The 21,364-nt window shown below is 64.1% G+C and overlaps 1 protein-coding gene across 2 annotated transcripts in view; it reads right to left on the bottom strand.

Moving 5' to 3' along the window:
- Window positions 1-19,115, bottom strand: part of Wnt7b (Wnt family member 7B) — a 42,745-nt gene extending 23,630 nt beyond the window's left edge. The window contains exon 1 of one of the 2 annotated variants that reach the window (XM_027954657.2): window positions 19,045-19,115. In XM_027954657.2, coding sequence (XP_027810458.1) covers window positions 19,045-19,115 — 71 coding nt within the window. Of the gene's footprint in view, window positions 1-14,687; window positions 14,771-19,044 lie in introns of those variants that run through there. The other variant, XM_027954656.2, reaches the window with a different exon arrangement.
- Window positions 19,116-21,364: the final 2,249 nt, after the last annotated feature.

The following is a 21,364-nucleotide window of genomic DNA, read 5'->3' as shown; positions in this document are numbered from 1 at the left end:
TCTCCCACGGGCACAATGGGCAGACACGCCCCAGGCTGGCGTAGAGGAAGGGCATCTGGACGGGTGGGGCTGGGAGCGGGCTGGAATCTGGGGAATTCAGCCCAAGGTAACCGTAGATCCTTGGAAACGGCCGGCCGAGATGGATGGGAACCCAGCCGGGCACCAGCCGCCACCTTAAGTTGGAGCCACTCCAGGTCCTGGTTCTGGACCTAAAGGATGCTCTCGTTCCCCAGTTCTCCCCATAGGCTCAGGACACAAGCCCCCGCTGTCTGCTGGAGTCCAGCCAGGGGACCCTAAAGGACCCTGGGAGCAGCAGAGGACCATTGCAATGGCCCCAGCCCTGGTCTCCCTCCTCCAGACAGCACCCACCGAGGACTCCAGCCGCACCCCATCTGATCAGGTCACCGCCCACCCTCGTTGCCCTTCACCTACAATCAGAGGCCCCAGGGTCTGGCCTCTGATGACCTCCCGCTGTCCCACCTCCCACCATGCTGTGTCTGCAGGGCCCTCTGCCTGGAGGCTGCCCCCCCATCTGTCTGGAAATCCCCGCTTCCCTTCCAGAGCCAGGGACAGCCCCTCTGTGTCCAAACTCGGCCCTCGGCACTGAGGCCAGCAGTGACCCCTCAGTGCCTATGTCCAACCCAGCTCCTCAAGCAGAACAGGGCCAACCTGGGCTGCATCCTGGTCTCAGCAGAGGCCCATGTGGGGTCCCCGAGCCTCTGTGGGGTGGGCAAGCACCCCACCAATGAACAAGGGAGTCCCCAGAAGCTCACCAGAGGCAAATCAACAGCAAGAAGACAAACTCCCCAGTTTTAAAGGGGCCTTAGAGAGACGTTTCCTAAAAGGTCCACCAACGGCCAGCCAAGCACCTGAGAGTGACCAGCCACACTCCTCATGAGGGAACTGCTGCCACCCTAGATAACAAGTGTTGGCGAGGACCTGGGGAAACTGGAGCCCTCCCAGACTGCAGCGAGAGCAGGAAACCCAGTGGCCTCTGCACACAGCAGTTTGGCAGAGAGTTAAAGTTAAACATCGAGTTACCCAGAAATTTTTCTTGTTGGCATAGAACCAAAAGAATTGAATGAAACAGGTGTTTAAACAAAGCCTTATATATGAATGTTCGTGGTAGCACTATTCACAATTGCCAAGGAGTGAAAATAACCCAACTGCTCAATTACACATGATTGGGTAAACAGAATGTGGTATATCCATACAATGGAATATTATTTAGCCATAAAAAGGAAGGGAGCCCTTGGCACAGTGTGGAGGAAGCTTAACAAATGCCCAGAATAGGAAAATTGTAGAGACGAAGTGGAATGGTGGTTGCCAGGGCTGGGGGAAGAAAGGGGAGTGACTACTTAGGAGGTGTGGAATTTCCATTTGAGGTGATGGAAAGTTCCTGAACCAGATAGAAGTGATGGTTGCATAGCATGGCAAAGCCCTAAGTCCCACTTAAGGTGGTTAAAGTGGTGATTTGATTTAATTTTTTTAAAGTTATTACAATGCACGAGATCCCCACACCCTGAACGTAGGGCAGGATCCTGTGGGAGTGGAAACGTACTGCTCTGGGGTGTGTGGGTTGCTGGGACGTCCGCAGCGAGCCAGTGAGGGAGTTCAAGGTGCTGTGAAGACAGCAGGGTTGGAGCATAAACACTCAGATGTGGTTGATGATTCAGAAAATGTGGCAGAGTTGCTGGCTCTGTGCGGGGATTTTCCACTCGAGACACCAAGTCCTCCCATCGTCCCCTGCATCCTTGCCCTGCAAGGTCCCTGCCCTACAGGTGTGGAGACTGGCACTCAGAGAGGCCAGAGGAGCTGCCAGAGGCCACTGGCCAGGCTCTAACTGCGTCTGCTCCCAAACCTCAGGTGGAGGCCACTCTGGGCCGGGGCCGCACAGTCAGGGAATCCTGCAAGAGGCCTGCAGTAGGCCAAGCCTGGTTTTCCCCCCTCAAAATGCAGTCTGAGTCACCCTGAAATCTTCCAGGTCAATCATTCATTCATCCCAGGTTCCTGAACAGCTCCATTGCTGGCCTTCGAGGTCTGGTGCTGTCTGGGCCGGCCCCACACCTGCCCCATGACTGTCCAGGCCTGGCCAAGCCCTGCATGCCCAAGCCTCAGGGGAGGGGGCTTCAGGTGGGTCCTCTTAGCAAGCCCTGGGGTGGGACCTGGTGTTGAAATACACGGGAGGCGGAGAGTCCTGGGCTCACGGCGGGGGCGGGCACCCGCAGCTCCTGGCACCCTGGGCACGCTCCCCACAGGCGGGTCCAGGTTCCCCGTGGCAGGAAAGCCCTCTTTCCCAGCCCACAGCTGCCTCCCAGATGCCCGGGGCCAGGGGCGCGGGGAGGCCGAGCGGCCTGTGAGCACAGGCCGCTGGCAGGGCCTTCGCCTCTGTTGCTGACATTTTCCGTGGAAACTTGTGCTCCTGGCTCGTCCCTCATGCGCCTCCAGTCCCTTCACCTGCTCTGAGCAGGTGACGTGGAGCACATGGCATTCAGTGCCGGCCACTGTGAAGTGTGACCCACGTGGGCTGCTGCCACCCTCCAGGCCTGAGCCTGAGGACTCTTACCGACCGGCCTGTCTTGGTCACCAGTCCCCAGCCCCCCTCTGAGGACCAGAGTCCAGCTGCTCCGGTGGAACCAACACCTCCACCCCAATCCTGAGCCAGGGGCACCCACAGCAGCCCTGGCACCCCCAATGGGTCCACCTCTGGACATCCCTCCCTCTGACCCAGGGGTCTCACTCCAGTGTCTGCAGGTACTTGGGGCTATGTCACCCACGTGCCCACCAACATACTCCCAGGGTGACCCCCTCCAGGTCACCCCTGGGGCAGCCATCCCCAACGTCTCTCCTAGAGCACCCTGTCCTGTCCTGGTCTCTGTGTGGGATGGCCCTGCTTCCTTCAGGAGAGAACCCTCCCCAAAATCTGCTTTAGCAGGTAGGAATCTAACCTAGATCTTCATGCTGCTGGTTTCGGGGGTGTGAGTGGAGCGCCCACCGTGCTGGACTGAGCTCAGAGGCCGAGAACCATGAGTAACAGCCGTCACGCTCGCCCCAGAATGAGGAGGGGCTCAGGAGGTTCAGCCGCCTGCCCAGTGTCCCCGCAGACAGGAAGCAGGGTCGGAACCCACACCTCCTGTGGGGCCAGTCAGGGTTTTGTCACCAGCCCTTCCTGTGACACACCCATGCCCTCAAGGACAGAGTGGGTCACTCGCCCACCTGGAGAGCCAGCCTCCCCTGTGTTCTGAAGGGGCAGAGGCTGCCTCTGGGGCTGGCTGGGTTGAGGCTGGGCTTCCCCAGCGGCTCCCGGAGAAGAAAGCCCCACGCGCTCCAAGCCACCTGGGACGAGTCCGTGGCGACCCAAGTCACAGCCCTCAGGTGGGCCCTGCCCCGTGACTCCTCCCTGTCCTACGTGCCCCAGGGCCGTGTGTTGGGAGGACCTTTGGCCATCGTCATGGAGCGAATGAAGGACCAACAGGGAACCAAGTAGCTCAGCAGCTCAGCTCAGACGGGGGAGGGGGCCCCACTGCCGGGGACAGTGGCCCGGCTCCCCTGGGTGCACCAGCAGGAGGAGGACTGGGCTGGGCTGCAGGCGGGTGTGGCTGTGGGCCGTCAGACACCCCCTTCCCCACGGCAAGTACCAACCGTCAAGGACAAACAGCTTCTGTCCCCATTTCACACATGGCTCAGAGTCACTATCCATGAGCCGCACTCCTCCAGGGACGGGTGCAGGTGACAGGGTGACGGGGTCAAGCCCCCAGAAGGACCCCAGGCCCAGGGCTGCAGCGGCACTGGCGCTGGGCGAACAGCGTCTCCCACCCAGAGGAAGCCTCCAGACGCCCAAAGCCTCAGGGCCTCGGAACTCTGGCTGTGGGCGTGACCTGTCCCCAGGACGCACAGGTGCCAGGCCCCCCCACCTCAGGATCCCTTTTCTCCTACCAGTTCCCCCAAACAGACCCTCAAGTCACACCCCAGGGAGGGCAAGGAGGCCCTCTGTGGGGTGGCCTCCATCCCCCCTGACTTCCCCACCTCTCTGGCTGGGCCCCGCTCCCTACGTGGGACCCAGAGGTCCGACTGCAGCCCCCTGCACCCCAGGTCTCTAGGTGGGAGCAGCCTCTCGGCGCCAGCAATCCACAGGACGCTGGGCACTCCCGGCAAGGATCCGGCACTTTCCAGAACCCAGCGGTGCCCTCCTGGGCCTAAAGGTCCCAGACCCTCTGCCAGACCCAGGGGGCGCACAGGGGGACCTGGGAGCACAGCTTCCCTTCCACAGGCTGCAGACATGCCCCTTGGGAATGTCACCCTGATTAGAAAGGGCCTCACCAGAGCCACCCCCCCCACCTGCCCCCCCACCCCGACCTCTGCCGCACCAGAGACCCCGCCTGGCTGAGGCCCCCAGACTCCCCCATGAGCCGCTCCAGAGTGGCCAGCTTGGCCAGGGCGGGAGTGTCAGGCCATGAAGTCGGCCCTGTGCGGCCCTGTACCCCACGGCACCGAGATCCCAGCTCTGCCCCTTGGCCTGCGACCCTCTTCCTGGAACACCTGCCCTCCACCTGTTCCTCGCTGCAGGCCTCCAGCCGCCCAAAGCCTCTGGCCCCACCCTGAGGGCCATGCTCAGCCCCTCTGGCTTGTCCAAGGTCATCTGTCCCCCAAAGCCTGCATACTCCCCAGGGCAGGGGACCCCAATATTGCCCCCCACCTGGTCAGGCCCTAAGCTGGCCCTGGACTTGAACCCCTCCACGTGGGAAAGCTTGGGAGCCTCCTGGGAGTGGGGGACAGGCTGCGAGCCTCCCTGCCGCCCGGGCCCAGCCCCCCGCTGCCCAGCGGCCTCCCGCTGCCCAGCGGCCCCAGCTCCTCCAGCCCACACTTCTGGCCCGGGGCACTTTGTAATTCTTCCCTCTTGGGCATCCTCTGGCAAAATATGTGAAGAATGTTCTAATTATCTATGATCAGCCAGGGGGGCGGGCCTGGGTCCACTCATCCAGGAAGTAACTGGGCAAATACCCGGGAGGGTGGCGCCCGGCCCGCACACCGGCCCAAGCTGCTCCGCCGGCCTCTCCCACAGGTGGGCAGGGGTGGGCCAGAGTTTCCCCAGCCACCAATGGGCTTCAGGGGCTCTTCTCCGTCTCTGGAGCCAGTGGGGTCCTGTGGGGCAGAGTGTGGACAGGAGCTAGCAGGGCCTCAGTGTTCCTGTCTGTCAAATGGGGATAGGAGTATCTTCCAGGCCTGGGGTCACTCAGCAGACCCCTTGAGCCGCCCACCTCAGCCTGCCCTCATCTGGCCCACCACACCTGGCTGCCCCTCGTTTGCCACTGCCCGTTGCTAGAGGAAGCTGGTAGGGCACATCCCCACGCAGAGCCGGGGCCAGCAGGGTCCCCAGAGCCCACATGCATGGGCAGAGCAGGGAAGGGTAGGACAGAACTGGACAGAACTGGACACAGCAGGAACCAAGGACCGGCTCCCTGAGCCACTGTCCTTCCTCTGGTCCTCCTTGAGTCCACCTGTCCCCTTCCCTCTGTGGGCTCCCCCACCCCAGCTAAGTGAGGAACATGGCCCGGGGCAGTTCCGCATCCCCAGGCCTCGGGCGCACCTCCGTGGGGCGGACCTCCCTGGGGCTGCTCTGAGCCTCAGTTTTTCTCATCTGAAAATCGGGGACAGGTAGCCTTCCCTCTCCTGGCCTGGACAGGAAACCTGGGGCCAGATGAGGCCCTGGAGGGAGGTCAGAGGCAGGTTGTAGGCCTGACCACAGCCAGCAGCTGGCCAGTTTGAGCTGTCTCCGACACAGGGCCTCCACCCTTGAGAGAGGAACAGGCCAAGGGCCTCCCTCCAGGGAAGTGTCCACTGGGGCTGCTGCAGTCTGGATGGTCCCCTCCTGTCCCACCCCTTTCCCACAGTGGCTCCTCAGGGTGGACCTCGCCAGCCTCAACTTACAGGGGAGGAAGCAGGAGAAGACAGGATGCCCTGGGGGCACCTGACCCAGGCAGAGCTTGGAGGGCCAGAGGCCACCACCCCCAGGGCCAGCCGTCCCCCCCCCCACCCCACCGGGCCTCAGTGCCACCTACACAGTAGCGGGGTAGCTGAGGCTGAACCCAAAGGAGGGCCTCTCTGAGGGTGGGGTCTCCTGCCTCTCTGCCCTCGCTGGGCCTCAGCTTGCCCATCTGTCCAGGGGGAGCACAGCTCTGGCTCTGGGCGGGTCTCCTGCGGGAGCCCCTCCACCGTGGGTCTTGCCTTCTGCGATCTTTCCAGGCCACTGCTCTGCTCTGCTCGCTGCCCGCCGTGTTCCCGGGGAAGAGAGCGGAGCGTCCGCTGGCTCCCTCGCGTCCCCCGGAGGGCGGCTGCCCTCCCACCCTCCCTGCATAGCTGGCATTCCTGGCCTGGCATCCTGGGACCCCAGCCTGGAGAGAAACCAGGCGGCCTGGGAGAAAGCAGGCAGCGAGCTGGGGTCCCCGGGCAGGGCTGGCTACTGGTCCCTGCCAGGAATGGCACAAGGAGTCCAGGGCTCAGGGCACAAGGGAGCAGGAGGGTCCACTCAGCCCACCCTGCGGAACCTGTGAACCTGGGGCCCCTCAGCCATGGTGACCCCAAACCTCAGACCCCGACCTCCGACCTCCGACCTCCGTCCGACACAGACCTCTACCTGCATGCAAGGTACATTGCGACACCTGGGTTCTGGCCCCAATGGACCAGATTCTCACTCCTCTAGCTGGCGCCTCCTCCCCAAGAAGCCCGCCTGGGTCTCTCCTCAGTCCTGCCCCCCAGTGTGGTCATCTGTGCCAGGCCCCTGAGGAGGTCCCCAGGCCTGCCTTCAGAGACCCCCTACTCTAGGTTTCCCACAGCACGGATGGGGTCACCAGAGATGCCACAGCACTAGAGGTCACACAGCCAGCTGAGGCCCAAGTCCTCTGCCCTGGCCTTGGCCCTAATGAGCCAAATCTATTGGATGCAGGGCACCTTGAAGGCCAAAACCTCAGGACAGACGGACAGGCGGGCAGGTGGGCGGACAGGTGGGAGGGAGCTGGCAGGCCCTGCTGGCCTGTGGCCAGCTAGGGAGTCTGGCTACTTGGTGGCTGGGCCAGCGCCTCAGACTTCCTGGCCACGGAAGGCTCTGAGCTGCCGGCTGGGGGCCGAGTCCTCCCGTGGTGGGCAGTGACCCGAGTTTTGCAGACTTCAAGGCAGGGGCCTTGGCTGCAGTCCTCCAAGGGCCCCTTCCACAAACAGACGGGGCCCGCCTCGTCCACACAGCGTCCAGGGAGGTGTGAGCCTGGGCCTGCGGCCAGCCCCATCTACACTTGGCTTCCACCAAAGCCGGTCACCCCTGGGCCAGCTTCCCACCACTCACCTCACCTTTTAAGGAACCCACTGGCCTGGACTTCTCCCTCTGGGGCCTCCACAGTCTCCCCAACCGCTGCCTCAGCCCCATCAGTGAGGGGGAGTGCTCACTGGTCCCCTGCAGCCTGGCTGGGAGTTCGTCATTCCCATTTTACAAAGGAGGTTCAGAGAGGGACAGCTTCTTATCCAAGGCACACAGCAGCCTGGTAGTGATATGGTATCAGAGCCAATAACAGCAGCAAGCCAAGGGGCCTTTCCCAGGTCCAGACCCTGCCTCCTCGGCTCCCACCCACTGTGGGGTCTCTACATGGCAGGCAGCATGGGGAGGGCAGGGGTGAGTTCTGAGCTCACCGTCAGACCTGGGTTCCGAAATGAAGAATGTGACGGAGGCAGCCTCCCCTCCAAAGCTGCTCCTCCGGTGGAGGCCAGACCACAGGGAGGACTTCCCTACAGTAGGGGTCATCACACTGCATGCTGCTGGCCCTGAAGAGGCTGGGAAGGAAGTACAGGGGCTGGGGGTGGGCCTGAGGCCTCCCCCCCACACGTCCAGGAGCTGCGGCCTGCCTGGCCACAGAGAACCCAGAGGGCAGGCTCTGAGAGAGGGGACAGGACAGAGCCCTCGTGGTCTCCTGCCCTCGGTCCAGAGCCCCTCTGGATGCTGACTGACAGCCACTGGCCTGGCCATCTCCGGAACCTTGTTCCTGGGCCCCCCACACCCTGCATCCCTGGGCACTGAGCTACTGCAGACGTGGGGCGTGGCTGCAGGTGCCAGCCCCTGTCCAGTGCTCTCTGTGCCACCAGCCTGCCCAGCTAGCCCTGTGCATTGGTCCTGCCACCCAGGTGTCCTCCCTACACACCCTCTGGGCCACCAGCACCTTGGCTTATTCCAGGGGCTGAGGCTCAGGAAGGTCACCCTGGGAAGTGGGGCAGGCCTGACCTGGGTGGTCCACCCCGCCCACTGGGGCAGTGACAGGCTCTCAGTCCACAGTGAGGCCAGCCCTCCCCACAGCCCACCCTGGGGCAGGGGAGATGGAGAAGATTCCATGACGGGTCTAATTCCTTGGGAGGGGGCTGTCAGCAGACCCGGAAATTCCCAACCTGTGTGGCACCTGCTGGGCCAGCACGCTTGGGGCTTCTGTGGCCACCCTTCCTGGGGAGGGCTTCTGTGGCCACCCCTACCGCGTAGACACAGGCTCTGTGTGATGAAGGATGGCTTAAGGCTGTCCTTCCGGACCCCACCTGGCCAGTCTCACTTGCCAGCGCTGGATGGCAGGACGTGGCGGGTGTGAAGAGCCGGTCAGAGCGGAGGGGCCCTGGGCGAGAACCTAGACCCCCCACCAGAGGTGGAGGCCCAGAGAAGAGGAAAGAAGCTTTCGCGATTGAGGACCTGGCTGCCCACAGCCACACACGCGGGCCAGCTCTAGCCAGTCTCTGAGATCCTGGGTCGGGGTCAAGGAAGAGAGGGACCCTGGACAGGAGGCCTGTCCTCCTCCTACCCACCAGGGAAGCTTCACCTCTGGTCCCCAGACCTCCAGAGAGCCTGTGAGGGGACTCAGTGACTCCTGGTCAGCAGATGCTTCTAACCTCCTGACTGTGGGCTTTCAGTCCCCCTGCAGCGTGACGGCAGTCAGAGCGCTACGGAGTCTGCTGGAGGCTGGAAACTACAGACAGAGGGGCAACATGAGCTTCAGAGCCCGACAGAGCCAGGGCCAGTCGGGACCACCTTGATGTGCGGTGCACCTGGCACTCTGACCTGACCCCTTCACTGTCTCACCTGCTGCCGTGGGTGGCCCTGTCCTAGATCCCCTTTGCTGGCAGCCAGGGAGGAAACAGGTTCAACACAGACCCCAGGCAGCAGGCACACTCCTGTCCCCGGAGACAGACTTCCAGGAGCCTGAGTCCCCCAGAAGCCGGCTCCCTGCCCCTACTACCCAGGGCAGCTGGGCTTCCGTTCAGAGGGCTTTCTCATGGATTCAGCACTTGGGACTCTTTGGGCCAAAGTTTTAATTCAGAAGCCCTCAACACCCAGGCCTGCTGTAGGGACGGTGCACCCAGCTACCACTGTCCCCTGACCAGGTGCCTTCCCTCCCGGTGGGGGCCTGGCCCACCCACACATCCAGCTGGGCAGGGCGGCAAGGCTTTGAGCACAGAGGGCTGGGAGCAGAGGTGGTCACGGGATGTTGCTCTGGCAAATGATGGACGCCCAGGTGCTGTCAGACAGGACTCCCAGGGGATGCGGACACTGGCTCTCTGGACCACGGACGACACCCTGGGAGCCACCTGCTGAGCAGGGCACTTCCTCCCAGCCATATTCCCACTTGAGAGTCACCGTCCGCAGACACTCGGGGGCTGCCCACTTTTAGGGTCTTCCACTTGCGGCCTCAGCCCTGGCTGGGGGGCACCCCCAGCAGCTCGGCAGCCACCTGCTCTGGTGGCCAGGGGTCCGGCCCCCCTGCCACTCTGCCACCGAGACTGGGCTGGCCCATGATGCCGGCTTCCGTGCCCAGGCAGGGCCTCTCCCGCATCCCTGGCCCCACTCCTCCTGCACCTGCTTGGGTGCCTGCAGGCCCGGAGCCCTCACCACCTCCCGGGCAGGAGCGACCCTGGCCCAGAGTCAGGGTCCACACTCAGAGGGCAAGGGTGCCCTGGGTGGGCGACATGCCTGGGGGAGGGGCTGGCAGGCTGAGCGGGAAGCAGGGAAGGGAAGGGAGGGGGCAGCGCACCTGTAACAGCCCCACCCCACCCCAGCCTGAGGGGAGGCCCCCAGCCCCGCGCCAAGGCGGGAGGACAAACGGCGGTTTTGTCCTTGGCCAGCGGGCGGCCCGCGCCACACAATGACCCTTTCATCAGGCTGAGGGAGCCCTGGGCCGGGGTTTCATCTGACAAGGGAGGGCGCCCGCCTCCTGTCCCCTTGTGAGGGGAGCAGAGCCCCGTCTGAGCTGGACCCGGGGCCACGAGAAATGGAGGCCTCCAGGGAGCCCCCAGCAGCCTCTATCTGCCCAGGAGGTAAGGAGAGGCCTGAGAGCCCAGGGACTGTCCCCAGGATGCAGAGGGGCGGTGCTCTGCTCACACCCCTGGCCCTGGAGGAGGATGGTTGGGGCCTTTGGGATGGAGACTCCCACCCCAGCTACTCCCTTGCTCCCAGCTGCTCCTCTGCCACCGTCAGGGGCCAGATGACAGCACTATGCAGACCTCACAGGAGCTCCGGCTCCCCGGCACCCACAGCAGTGCTGCCCTGGCCCTTGACCCTGACAAGAGGCTCAGGGGGGAATGGGGGGCAAGAGGCTCAGGGGGTATGGGGGGACAAGAGGCTCAGGGGGTATGGGGGCAGGGCAGCAAGTGTGACTTGCTCTGTGCAGAGTCCCCAGAGGGTCCAGGAAAGTGTATGACTGGAGAAACAGAAATTGTGTAGATGGTGCCTCAAAAGTCACTTCCTTCCTGGGCCACCTGCCCAGCCCCTCCAGGCCTCTGAGGCCTGACTAGGCCACCTGGGGCCCTCACCCACTTCCTCTCCCAGCTGGGCTACCCAGGGAGAACGACTGTCCCTTCAAAGGCAATGGGGGACAGGTGAGGGGCCTGGATCTGGGTGAGCTGGGGGGGCCTCAGGAAAGGGCCTCCTTTGGACCTCAGCACCCAATCTGCCTCCCTTGGTAAGATGCTGGGGGCCTGCTGCAGGGGGTCTCTCTCACACTCTTATTCAGTCTGGCCAACTCCTATCTATCCATCCTTCAGAACTCTGTCCAGGTAACGTCTCAAGAGCCCTCCGAGCCCATCACCTCCCTCTGACGGCAGCCCCTGGGCCCCCGGGCTGCGGCGGCCAGCCTCGCTGCCCCCTGCCCCTCGTCCTGGGTCGAGACCTTCCCCTGCATTTTCTCCCTGGGTGCTCAGGGCCACCCTTCAAGGTTTGTGCGACCCCAATCCTCACCCAAAAGAGGAGACAGCAAGGTTGGGACACATGGAGGCAGGAAGAGGTGAAGCAGGAGTGAGAACCCAGATCTGGTCACCCGAGTGCCCCTGGTGGGAAGCCAGGTTAGAAAAGGTCTGTCCTCCGCAAGCTCCACACGACCACAGTCCCAGGAGGGAGCAGTGGCCCTCCAAACACAGAGGGCCCGAGCGGCCGCTGCCAGGGTGCCATGGGCGTGGTGGGGTTTCCATGATTAGTGTGCTCCATTTGTCTGCAAGGTTCCTGGGGCTTAAGATTTCGTGAGGTTTCCCAGCCACGGACCACCATGCTGCAGAGTGTCACATGCTTTCCAATCCTGAGGGCACCTGGGCCTGAGCTGAGCCTGTCACCATAACTGAAAAGGAGTCTGAGGTCCAGAGAGCCCTCCATACCTGGACAGATGCCTCCCTCCAGACTTTGAGCTGCCCCTCTCCAAGGGTGACCTGTTCACTCTGGAGCCTACAGCTCCATCCTGCCCCCAACAGGCCGTGACGCCATGCGAGTGGGTCTGATTCAGCACCCCGCCCTATGAGGGCCATGCCCACAGGGCCTCTGGGACTTCAGCGGACACCACCAACTACACCACAGTGGGAGCCAGGAAGAGGTTCGGCCTTAGCAGGCAGTGGCCAGTGCCCCCCGCCCCCCACAGCCAGGTGGTCGGTGAGTAACCACCCTGTCACCATGACTCACTCGGCTCCCCAGAGCAGGCGGTCACCATGAGAAGCTGCACCGGAAGACCTGGGGGAGTTGTCACAACCAACCCCCACATCTGGAAGAGGAAAGCCAAGACGGGGAGGGACCTGCCCAGGACAGGGGCCCAGCCTGGTCCCCGGGCCCGGCTTATGCCAGACGCCCATGCCAGTTGACCCAGCACTGCAAGGCTTTCTCGGGGCCTGTGGCCCCCACCTGCACTCCTGTGGTCACTTGCTGGACCCCCCTGGCCCTGGAGCGCCTACTCTGACAAGCACGGAGGTGGCTAGGGCTGGCCGGAGCTGCCTTGCACAGCTGGGCCACACTCGGCATCCGGTGGGGGCTCAGGGCCCTTCCAGGCCAGCACACCCGTCCAACCTGATCAGTGGCAGGGGCCCAGGCATGCGTCTGGGATCCGCTGTGTGCGGACCACAGCCCAGCACAGGGAGCTGGGGGGCAGCCCAGATGAAAGGGGCAGGATCAACTGTCCGCCAGTGTTTGCCATCGAGCAATGGGATGCCTTCTGGAAAGTTCTCTGGAGCAGAAGGAAGCCTCCACCCAGGGCCCCTCCTAGCCCCGGCATCCTCAGATCCCACAGGCTGACCCCTGAGGGCATACAGGCCCCAACCCCCTCATCTCTCCTGGTTCCCACAGCTCTTGTACACAGGCTGCCTCTCCCAAGTTCCCAAAACAAGGTCTCCGCACTAGGCATGCCTTCCCTGGAGCTGCCCGGGCCCTGCGCCCACCTGGGCATCTCACACACCTGCCAGCCCTGTGCCTCCCCGAGGGCAGGAGAAAGCCCAGGGACACCCATGCCACATTAGCACTCTCTGCAGCTGCAGACCCGGCCCACACGCTGGGGCAGGAGCAGCTGAGGCGAGGCAGGGACCTAGGCTGTCCTACTGAGCCCAGCACTCCGACCCCAGCACTGCCCGGGAACATTTGTAAAGCAGTTCCCTTAAGAGAATGTCTGCCCACAAAGCACGCGGTGCAGTTGGAGAGAGCATGGGTACAGGCCTGGCACAGCGGGCGGGGAGGTGGGGAGCCACCCCCCAGGATCTGGGGGCTCTGGAGGTATCTTGGCCACCACCTGCCGGAGAGCCCCTCAACTGGTGCCCCGTCTTGCTCCCACCCAGCTTCTGAGTTCCTTGCTCACCCACTCCTCTCAGCCTCCAAACCACCCCTGGAAGGCCGTTGGCTTCCACCCCTGGACACCTCCCCAGGAACACCAAACCTCAGCCAGCCAGCTCCAAAAATGATGTCTCAGGCAGAGTAGCTGCCGGATCTCTAGCAAGGCTGAACACTGAGATGCCAGGATTCTGGGGAGAGGAGGTTTCATGGACTCAGGAAGCCGGATCTAAAGCCCCCTTGGTTGATCCGTTTTCCCAGGAGGGACAAGAGAAGCAGGACCTCTGGCCGGGTACTTCGCCTAAGTCCTCACTGATCAGGCGGTGCCTACCGGGCCCTGAGCCCTGCCCAAGACGGCCTGCTACCCCCCACCCCACCCCAGCTGATGCCTCCGCAGCCGGGGCTGCCCGCCGGGCCTGGAGCGCTCTCTCTGCCCGGACCTTGTAATTATGTCCCACAGCCGGGGAAACCACGGGCCTCGCAGCATCTGGCTGCGGTTGCGAACTTTTGTTTCAAGATGCGCGACTATTTATAGAAGGAAAACTGGTAGGATAGTAATTTCCTAGGAGCTGGAGGAGAAATTGGCTGCGTCTTTATTAAAAGGGGGTGGGGGCGCGGCGATTTATTAGGACTGTGGCCGCGCGGGGGAAGGGGGTGGTGTAGGGAGCGGGAAGGCGGCGGCTGCCCCCTCTGGCCGCGTTAAGCGACCCCGGACGTGGCCCGCGTGTAAAGGAGGGGGCGGGGGAGGGGAGGAGGGGGGAAGGAGAGCTGGCTCTGAGGTTTAATCAGTAGCATCCAGCTTAAATTCCCCCAAACGGCGGTTCCATAAATCAAACTTCTTTTTAAATCGGAGGCCAGAGCATATGCGTCCCATTAGGAATCGGGAGAAGCCACCGCTGCGCGGACGCACCCCCTCGGCTCGCTGGGCCGGACTGGGCCCTATCCGGAGCTTTGCCGTAGCCTGGTGGGTGCTGCCTGGCCGGACGCACACACGCGCCCATGGTGCGCTAGCTCCCTGAGCCCTGATCCTAGGTGGTGCTCCGCAGCCGCCCTAGCACGCTGCTCGCCCTTCTTGCCCCCAGGTGAGGAGTCGACCAGGGCCAGGGGGAGGCCGCTCAGCACCGCAGGAAGGCACAGGAAGGGTCAACCTGGGCGCTGACTGGGGGACACAGCGTGCACGTGTGTACCGGTGCGTGTGCCCGGGAAGCGGGTGTGTGCGTGCACCTCACCCTAGTGTGGCATGGCCATGTGCGCCGCGTGGGTTTTGGAGAGAGGGTACCGGTTGGTCCAGGACTCCTCTGGGATGCACAGGGAATCTCCGCGCAACCCGGCTAAGCCCAGCCCTCGCGCTGGTACGCACAGCCTGTTCTATTCAGGCAGTGGTATTGCTCTCAGCCACCCTTTCTCTGACCCCAACTCTGGGACTTCTCACTGCCGCAGCTGTTTCCCAGGTGCTCTACCTAGGCAGCTTAGATCGGCAAAGCCACCCAAAGTCCCTAGGTTTCCGTGCCCCGCCCTGTGTCCCCTGCCCACCCCGCTCCAATGCTGGAGGCCAGGGGGTCCCCACTCACCCACCCCGCTCATCGCCCGCGGCACTCACAGGTAGCTGCCGCTGGACAGGAGGAGAAAGATCTGCGGGCAATAGACGGAGAGGAGCGCGCTGCGCGGCGACAGCAGGAGCATGGTGGGCCGGCGCGCCTGGCGGGGCTGAACAGGCCCCACCGGCAGGGCTCCTGCGCCACCTAAGACCGGGGTCCCCGAGGCCCTCCCAGATACAGGGCGACGGCGCTGGGCGCTAGGGGCCAGGGCTTGCGGGCCCAGGGGCAGTGGTAGCCCGTGCCCCGCCGCCAGGGCCGCGCATCGCGCCGGATCTGGGGCGGCGGCGGGCGCTGGTTCTGGAGTACGGGGGTGGGTCAGGCCCGGAGCGGCCCGCTCGCCTTGCGGCTGTCTGGCCCTCCGTCGGTCTGTCGGTGCGAACCGGCTCTGTCGCTCGTTCTGGCTCACGTCTCCAAGTCTCCCGAGGCGCGCAGCTGCCATTGGATGGGCCGCCCCTACATCCGCCTCCTCCGCGGGCGGGTTTTTTTAAAGGGGAGGCTGACCCGAGCGTGCGGCGGGAGCCGCCCCCAGGGTTTGCCCAAGTTGCCTTGGTCTGGACACCCTCACCCCCACCTTCTGCTAGCCACGCCACTCTGGCCTAGCTCTGTGCGGCGCACCTGGGGGAAGGCACCTCAGGGTAACCGCGCGGAGGCGTGTGCTCCGCTTAGGGGCTGTGCTCAGCAACGTGTGTTCGTGTGTGCATGCATGTGCCTGCATGCGCCTGCGGGAGCGTGGGCGGTCTGGGAGGGCGCAGGTGTGAGTGCACAGATGCGCCGTGTGTGCTACCCTCTCTCCCGACGGCCACCAGTTAGGGGAGGTTCAGCCAGGCCAGCCTGCTTTGGTGCTGGAGCCTGGTATCTGCAGAGCGCCGGTAGCCCTGCCGTTGGCCTCGGTGGGGAGGCTGCCAATGGGAGAGCCTGACAGGTGCTGCTCTCTTTACACTTGGGGCCCCCAACGCTAGGTCCCCACCCCTCATCTTTTGCTCTCCTTTGAGGATTTGGTTGTGACGTGTGGGGTGGAGCAGACCACAAGGACAGACTTTTCAAAACAATCCTCCTCCTTCCAGTAAGCTTTTTAAAGCCTAGAACTCAGATTTAGGGTCCCACCTCCTATTGTCTGCCAAACCTGGCTGTTTAAGAACCCTCCCACTGGAGGGACGGAAACCCTGTCAGCTGCCGGGAGGAGGCAGAGCAGTAAAGGGGAGCTCTGTGCCATGTGGCCAGTGGTGCTGGCCTCCCAGCCTAGCAGGGAGACTCGTCCCACACGTCCAGCAGGAAAGCACCTTCTCCACTTTCATCTCTCTGGTTCCCAACTCCTCCAGCCCCCTGCTTCAGCTGGCCACAAAGGCAAGGGCAGGCCTGGGACGGGGCTGATCCTGGAAGTTCAGTGACCTTGGTGCAGTGGGCCCAGGCTCTAGGTTATTCCATTCAGAAATGACCCTGGAGAAGATCCTCAAGTCACCATGTTTTGAAATTGCTCAGAATCCAAGACACATCTGTTCTGGGGTTTGGAGGCCTGAGTTCTGGTCCCACTGCTGAGGGGCCTATGAGTGTTGGACATGTGGGGGGGGGGATGAGGGACATGCAGCACCCAGGGGTGGGCTCAGGGGGCTGAGATCACAGAATACCCCTCAGTGCCTACAATCTCTGATTTGGGGTTAGAACTTTAATGATCCTAAAATCCCAACTCCTGGGATTCCAAAGTCCTGGAATACATCATTTAAAGGGGTCCCCAAGTGGGGAACCGGTGTGTTGCTGCAGCACCCCCTCAGGTCTTCACGTCCCTGCAGGAACCCCCTGGAGGAGGTGCCTCAGGCTGCCTCTGCCCTGGGCTGTTGCCCAGGGATGTCATGGTCAATAACCATAAGAAAGGCTTTATCAATGCCACAGGTGTTTATTGGGATACACGTCACCACCACTACCAGGGCAAAGGCCTCTGGGACTGATCCCTCAGCGGCACTGAAGGAGCATCGACCATCACTGCATTTCTGTCTTTATAGAGGAGGGTACTTGGGAAAAGAGCCACCACCCAAGGCACTGGCCAGGAGTGAGGGGAGGACAAAGTCAGCCAGCCTATTAATCCCACCCCAAACCTCTTGAGCTACTGAGCTGCTGATCATTTGGTCATTTAACCCTTTAGGTCACATGTGGGCCCAGCTTCCCCTTTCTACTCACCTAGTGAAGCCAAGATAATTTGCAAAGAAAGCAGGGCGGAGCCTCTGGGGAGGGGCTAGCCAGGTCCCTACCCTACCCTCTCCTTAATAGATCCCAGGGCTGTCCGGCTTTCCTGGCTGTCATTTTACAGAGGGTTTGGAGACCACGTTTGGAAACCCAGGAGTGGGGGAAGTATGTGTTTTAGGGGGACACACCAGGGAGAGGAATTCCTTCTCCAGGGCTCTGGCAGAGCCAGGGCCACACAGAGGGACACTTGGTATTTGCCTCCCTTCTTATCTAGTCCCAGAAGAAAGTTGCAGGCAGGTGCCTGGATTTTAGGCTGGGCCACAGGGAGACAAAACATTGGGGTCTTGCTCTGAACTGTTCACAGTGGCCAAAGCTGCAACTCCACTTACAGAGGGTGCAGGAGACTTAGGAAAGTCAAGCAGACCTCGAAGCCCTGGAGCCAGACGGTGGGCCAGGCTGGCCCTGGCCCTTAGCTCCTTCTGCTGGGGATGGTGGGACGCACAGAGCTCTCCTGCTAGTGGGGGAGGGGCTGCTTTCTGAGGACTCCTGTTGAGGAACTAATGTTAGGAAGAGGAGTGGAGACCAGAGCCAGTCCACCCCAGCTGTGCCACTGTTCCAGGTGGACAGTGACTTGGCCTCCTGTGCTCAGTTCCCTAGCCCTCAACCCTGGGAGAGCAAAAGCTCTGAACTCTAGGGCTGCCCCACAGAGAGCAGGAAGGAAAGACCTTGGTAGAACCAGGCAGCAGGGACAGAGCCTCACTGAGGGCTGCTGACCCCTCCGTGGGCCCAGGAGGATCACTGCAGGGCCCGCAGAGTCCAGAAGACAGTGGCCTATCCTCCCCACCCCCACCCAGCAGGCCCAACGCTGGCACCCCTCACCTCCATAAACAAACACCCAGGGACACAGCCTACCCACGGACCTACAATAAACAGAGCCACCAGCAACCACAGACACGCCCTCCCAGGCCTGCAGGGCCGAGGCTAGGACCAGGGGCTCCCAGCCTTGCCTCTGAAGCCGCCAGCTTTGGATTCTGACGGCTCTGGGCCTCAGTTTCTCCATCTGTAAAATGGCGGAGGAGAGAGGGATGTAAGGTTGATGGAAGAGATGATTCTCAGATCGTGTTTCTACCTCTCACCTGGGACGCGCGCCTTCCGAGTACGGAACCCACCGCTCCTGCGCGTCTGCTCGCGGCCCTTCACCACGGCTCAGAGGGGCTTTCGGACGGTGGCGCACAGTAGGAGCGCGGGGCGCGGGTGCCGGCAGGTGCGAGGGGCGCGCGGCGGGCACCAGGCGGTGGGCGACCCCGTGAGGCGCACCGCACTCCCTCTGGGTCACCCAGTCCCCCCACCCACAATCGAGGGAGGCAGAGACGGATTCTGTCTAAAGGAGATCGCGGTTCAACAGGTAGGGACTCGGCTGGCTTCTGGAATGTGGAAATACGACTCGGAGCAGCTACCGCAGCGAGCAGCGAGCGCGGCCCGCCGGGCGCCCGCCCGCCCGCCCGCCGGGCCGCGCCAGGGGGAGCGCGGCGAGAGGGGGCCGGGCCCTGGGCCCCGGGCGGGCGGGGGCGCGGGCCCCGGACGGAGCCCGAGGCGGCCGGGCGGGCCCCGCGGCCCATCCTGAGCCAGCCGGACGAGTTGTCAAGGTAATTTCAACACGTCCGGGTGATGGATAGAGACGGAGGGCCGCGCCGGGTGCCGGGCCTGCGCGCTCGCGGTCGGGTGCGCGCCCCCCGCCCACCCGGCCTCCCCGGCGGCCCGACGCCCCCCGCCCCCAGCCCCGGCGCGCCCTCCAGTCGGCGAGCGCTCGGTCCGGGCTCGGTGCCCAGCGCAGCCCGGGGGAGGGAAGGCGTGTCCCACCCCCGGGGCCTGGAGCCCAAACAGGTGAAAGTACGCGCCGGGCACGCTCGCCGCTACCCGCGAGCCCGGAGGCGGCCGCCCGCGCGCCCCGCTCGCTCCTCCGGCCCCGGTCTCGATGCCCCTCCGGAGCACTCGTCGCGCAGGGGGCCCTGCTGCCTCTCTGCGGGGCTGGGGCGAGGGTCCGACTCCCAGGCCAGCCCCGCAGGCCCCGTAGCCGCCGTACCCACTCAGGTCCACACGGCCCCTCAGGGACCCCCTGGAGGAGGCTCCTCCGGCTGCCTCCACCCTGGGCTGTCGCTCCCCGCCCACAGGGACACTCACCCGAGCTTCACGTAAAGGACTCCAAAGCAGAGAAACACGTAGAAAATCCACTTGCGAAAGTTTCTGTGCATGATCCAGGGAGGGGGGCTGCGCCATAGACAACTGCGGCCGGAGGGGACGCGCGGGCCCGGCGGGGGACGGGCAGGGGCCGGGGGACTGTGGGCAGACGGCGCTCAGCCGGCGCTGCGGCTCGGGCGGCCGGCGACGCGCGGGCACTCGGCGCGCGTTGCCACCATGGTGAGCCCAGGTCGCTGCAGCCGCCGCGTGCACCCGGGGGAGTGACCCGAGCCGGGGACCGCGACTTCGGAGCCCCGCTGAGTGACTGTGGGGTCCTGATAGCGCGGGGCCTGGCCCGGGCGCGGCAGGCGGGCGAGCGAGCGCAGCCTCCACTGGGCTCAGCCGCCTGAGGCCGTGCGCGCCTCGCAGAGCGCCGCGGCGGCCAATGTGTCCGCACTTGTCGGCCTCCCCAGGTGACTCGCGGCCCGGGCAAGGGAGCCGCGAGCGAGCGAGCGCGCCCCAGGTAGGAGGATCCGCCTCCCGCCCGCCCTCTTCGCTCGCCGCGCGCTCTCTCTCTCACTCTCCGGCTCTCCCCTCCCTTTTCTCCTCCCTCCCCCGTGACACACAAACGTGTCTACCCCGCGCCCCCCTCCCCAGGCCAGCTCCCTTCCGATCGCCCTCGCAGGACTGCGGGGGCGGGGGAGTTTGGGGGGAGGGCGGGGGAGGGTGCGGCTCGGAAGAGACACCTGCGCTGCTCTGCGCCGGCGGGGGTGGGGGTAGGAATGGGGGCCAAGAAAAGGCCTGTGCAGGTCCTGGTGACCACTTGGCTTCCAGTTTCTCGGAGGAAGGAGAGACCACTCACCCCATCTCCTTTCCAAGCTGCACGACCCTCCCAGAAATCATTCACTACCGGGCCACACCCTCTGTTCTGGCATTGCTGCTCCCCCAGCAGAGCTTGGTGGGAGACAACCCCCTCCCCCAGCACTGTCCGCAGAGCTAGGCCAGCATGGAGGCATGGAAGGTGGACAGGCCAGCCTGGCCAAATGCAGGAGGTAGATCGTGTGATTTTTTTCACCAGGCACCAGAGTAGAGGGCGAAGGAGGATAACTGAGGAGACTTCCCTGGCATCAGACAGAGGCTGTTGGCTCCCAGGGGCTCTCCGCCCTGCCCTTGTGCCATCAGCACCTGACCTCCTCTGCGATGCTCCCTTCAGTGTTGAGAGGCCAGAGCTTAAGTCAGACTGGCCTGGGGGTCTCAGTGGCCATCTGGCCTGGTTCAGAGCCTGAGGAGTGGGAGTCAGGGAGCCGCAGCCCCGGTTGCACCACATCTGGTCTGTCCTCAGGAGGTCAGCTGGTAACCTGATCCTTGTCCAGGCCAGGAGCCCTTCCTGCTCCCTGCCTCACCGTGGGACTCCTTGGACCAGGGACCAAGGGCCGGCGGATGGCGGGTGAGCGGAGTGCTTACTCTCCAAGGACCAGCCAGCACCCAGGACTGCTGGGTGCAGGGAGCAGGTGTGCAGCCGGCGGGCGGGAGGAAGATGGCTGCCCCTGCGGCCCACCCTCACCTATCCCGGGCCTGGACTACATCCCCTGGCCTGGCGGTCCCGCCGACCCCCTGCCCCGATCCCCTCTTAATCCCTACAAATCCTCTGAACCTTTGCCACGACCCGGGCACGGGCCATTTCTCGGCCCCAGGATCAGAGGCGAGCGGGTGCAGCTGTGCGGAGCGCCGGGGGGTGGGAGGCCTCTCGGGAGGGGACGTCCATCACCGGCGGGAGACAGAGGTGAAGACGAGAAATGGCAGTAGCGGCTCTGCCCCGTGCCCCTTTCATCCTAGCGCCTCGGAAGTCGCCCCACTTTACGGACTGGGAGCCGAGGAACCGCAGGGTCGGACGGGGAGCGGGTCGGGCGAGCGGCGGACGGGAGCGGGAGGAGCTCGGCGGGCGGATGCTGCCACCTGGCGGCCACACGGCGCGACGCTCGCCAGCGGGCAGCCTGGGCCGGGGATCGCGGTGCCCCGGGCCACCCGGCCCGGGTCCGAGAGGCGGGCAGTGCGAAACGGAGCCTGGGGGCCACCCCGTCCGTGGCGCCAGCAGCCGCAGCTTGGCGTCCGTTAACAGGGCCAGTCCCTGGACCTGTCAGGCCGCGGCGGGGCTGAAGCAGCCCGAGCCTCGCGGCCACCCAGCCCCAGTCCCGCTCTGGGCCCGCAGCGGGGGGGGGGGGGCGGGAGAGGAGGGGTCACAGTTCGCGGCTGTTAGGGACTTGCCCTGCGCCTCAGTTTCCCCGGGAGAGCGGGACGAAGGATGCGCCTCCGACCGGCCCGA

The sequence above is a fragment of the Marmota flaviventris genome, chromosome 3 (assembly GCF_047511675.1).
Source record: "Marmota flaviventris isolate mMarFla1 chromosome 3, mMarFla1.hap1, whole genome shotgun sequence".
Taxonomy (NCBI): domain Eukaryota; kingdom Metazoa; phylum Chordata; class Mammalia; order Rodentia; family Sciuridae; genus Marmota; species Marmota flaviventris.
Note: the sequence above shows the minus strand (reverse complement) of the source record. Positions and strands in the feature narration are given on the sequence as shown.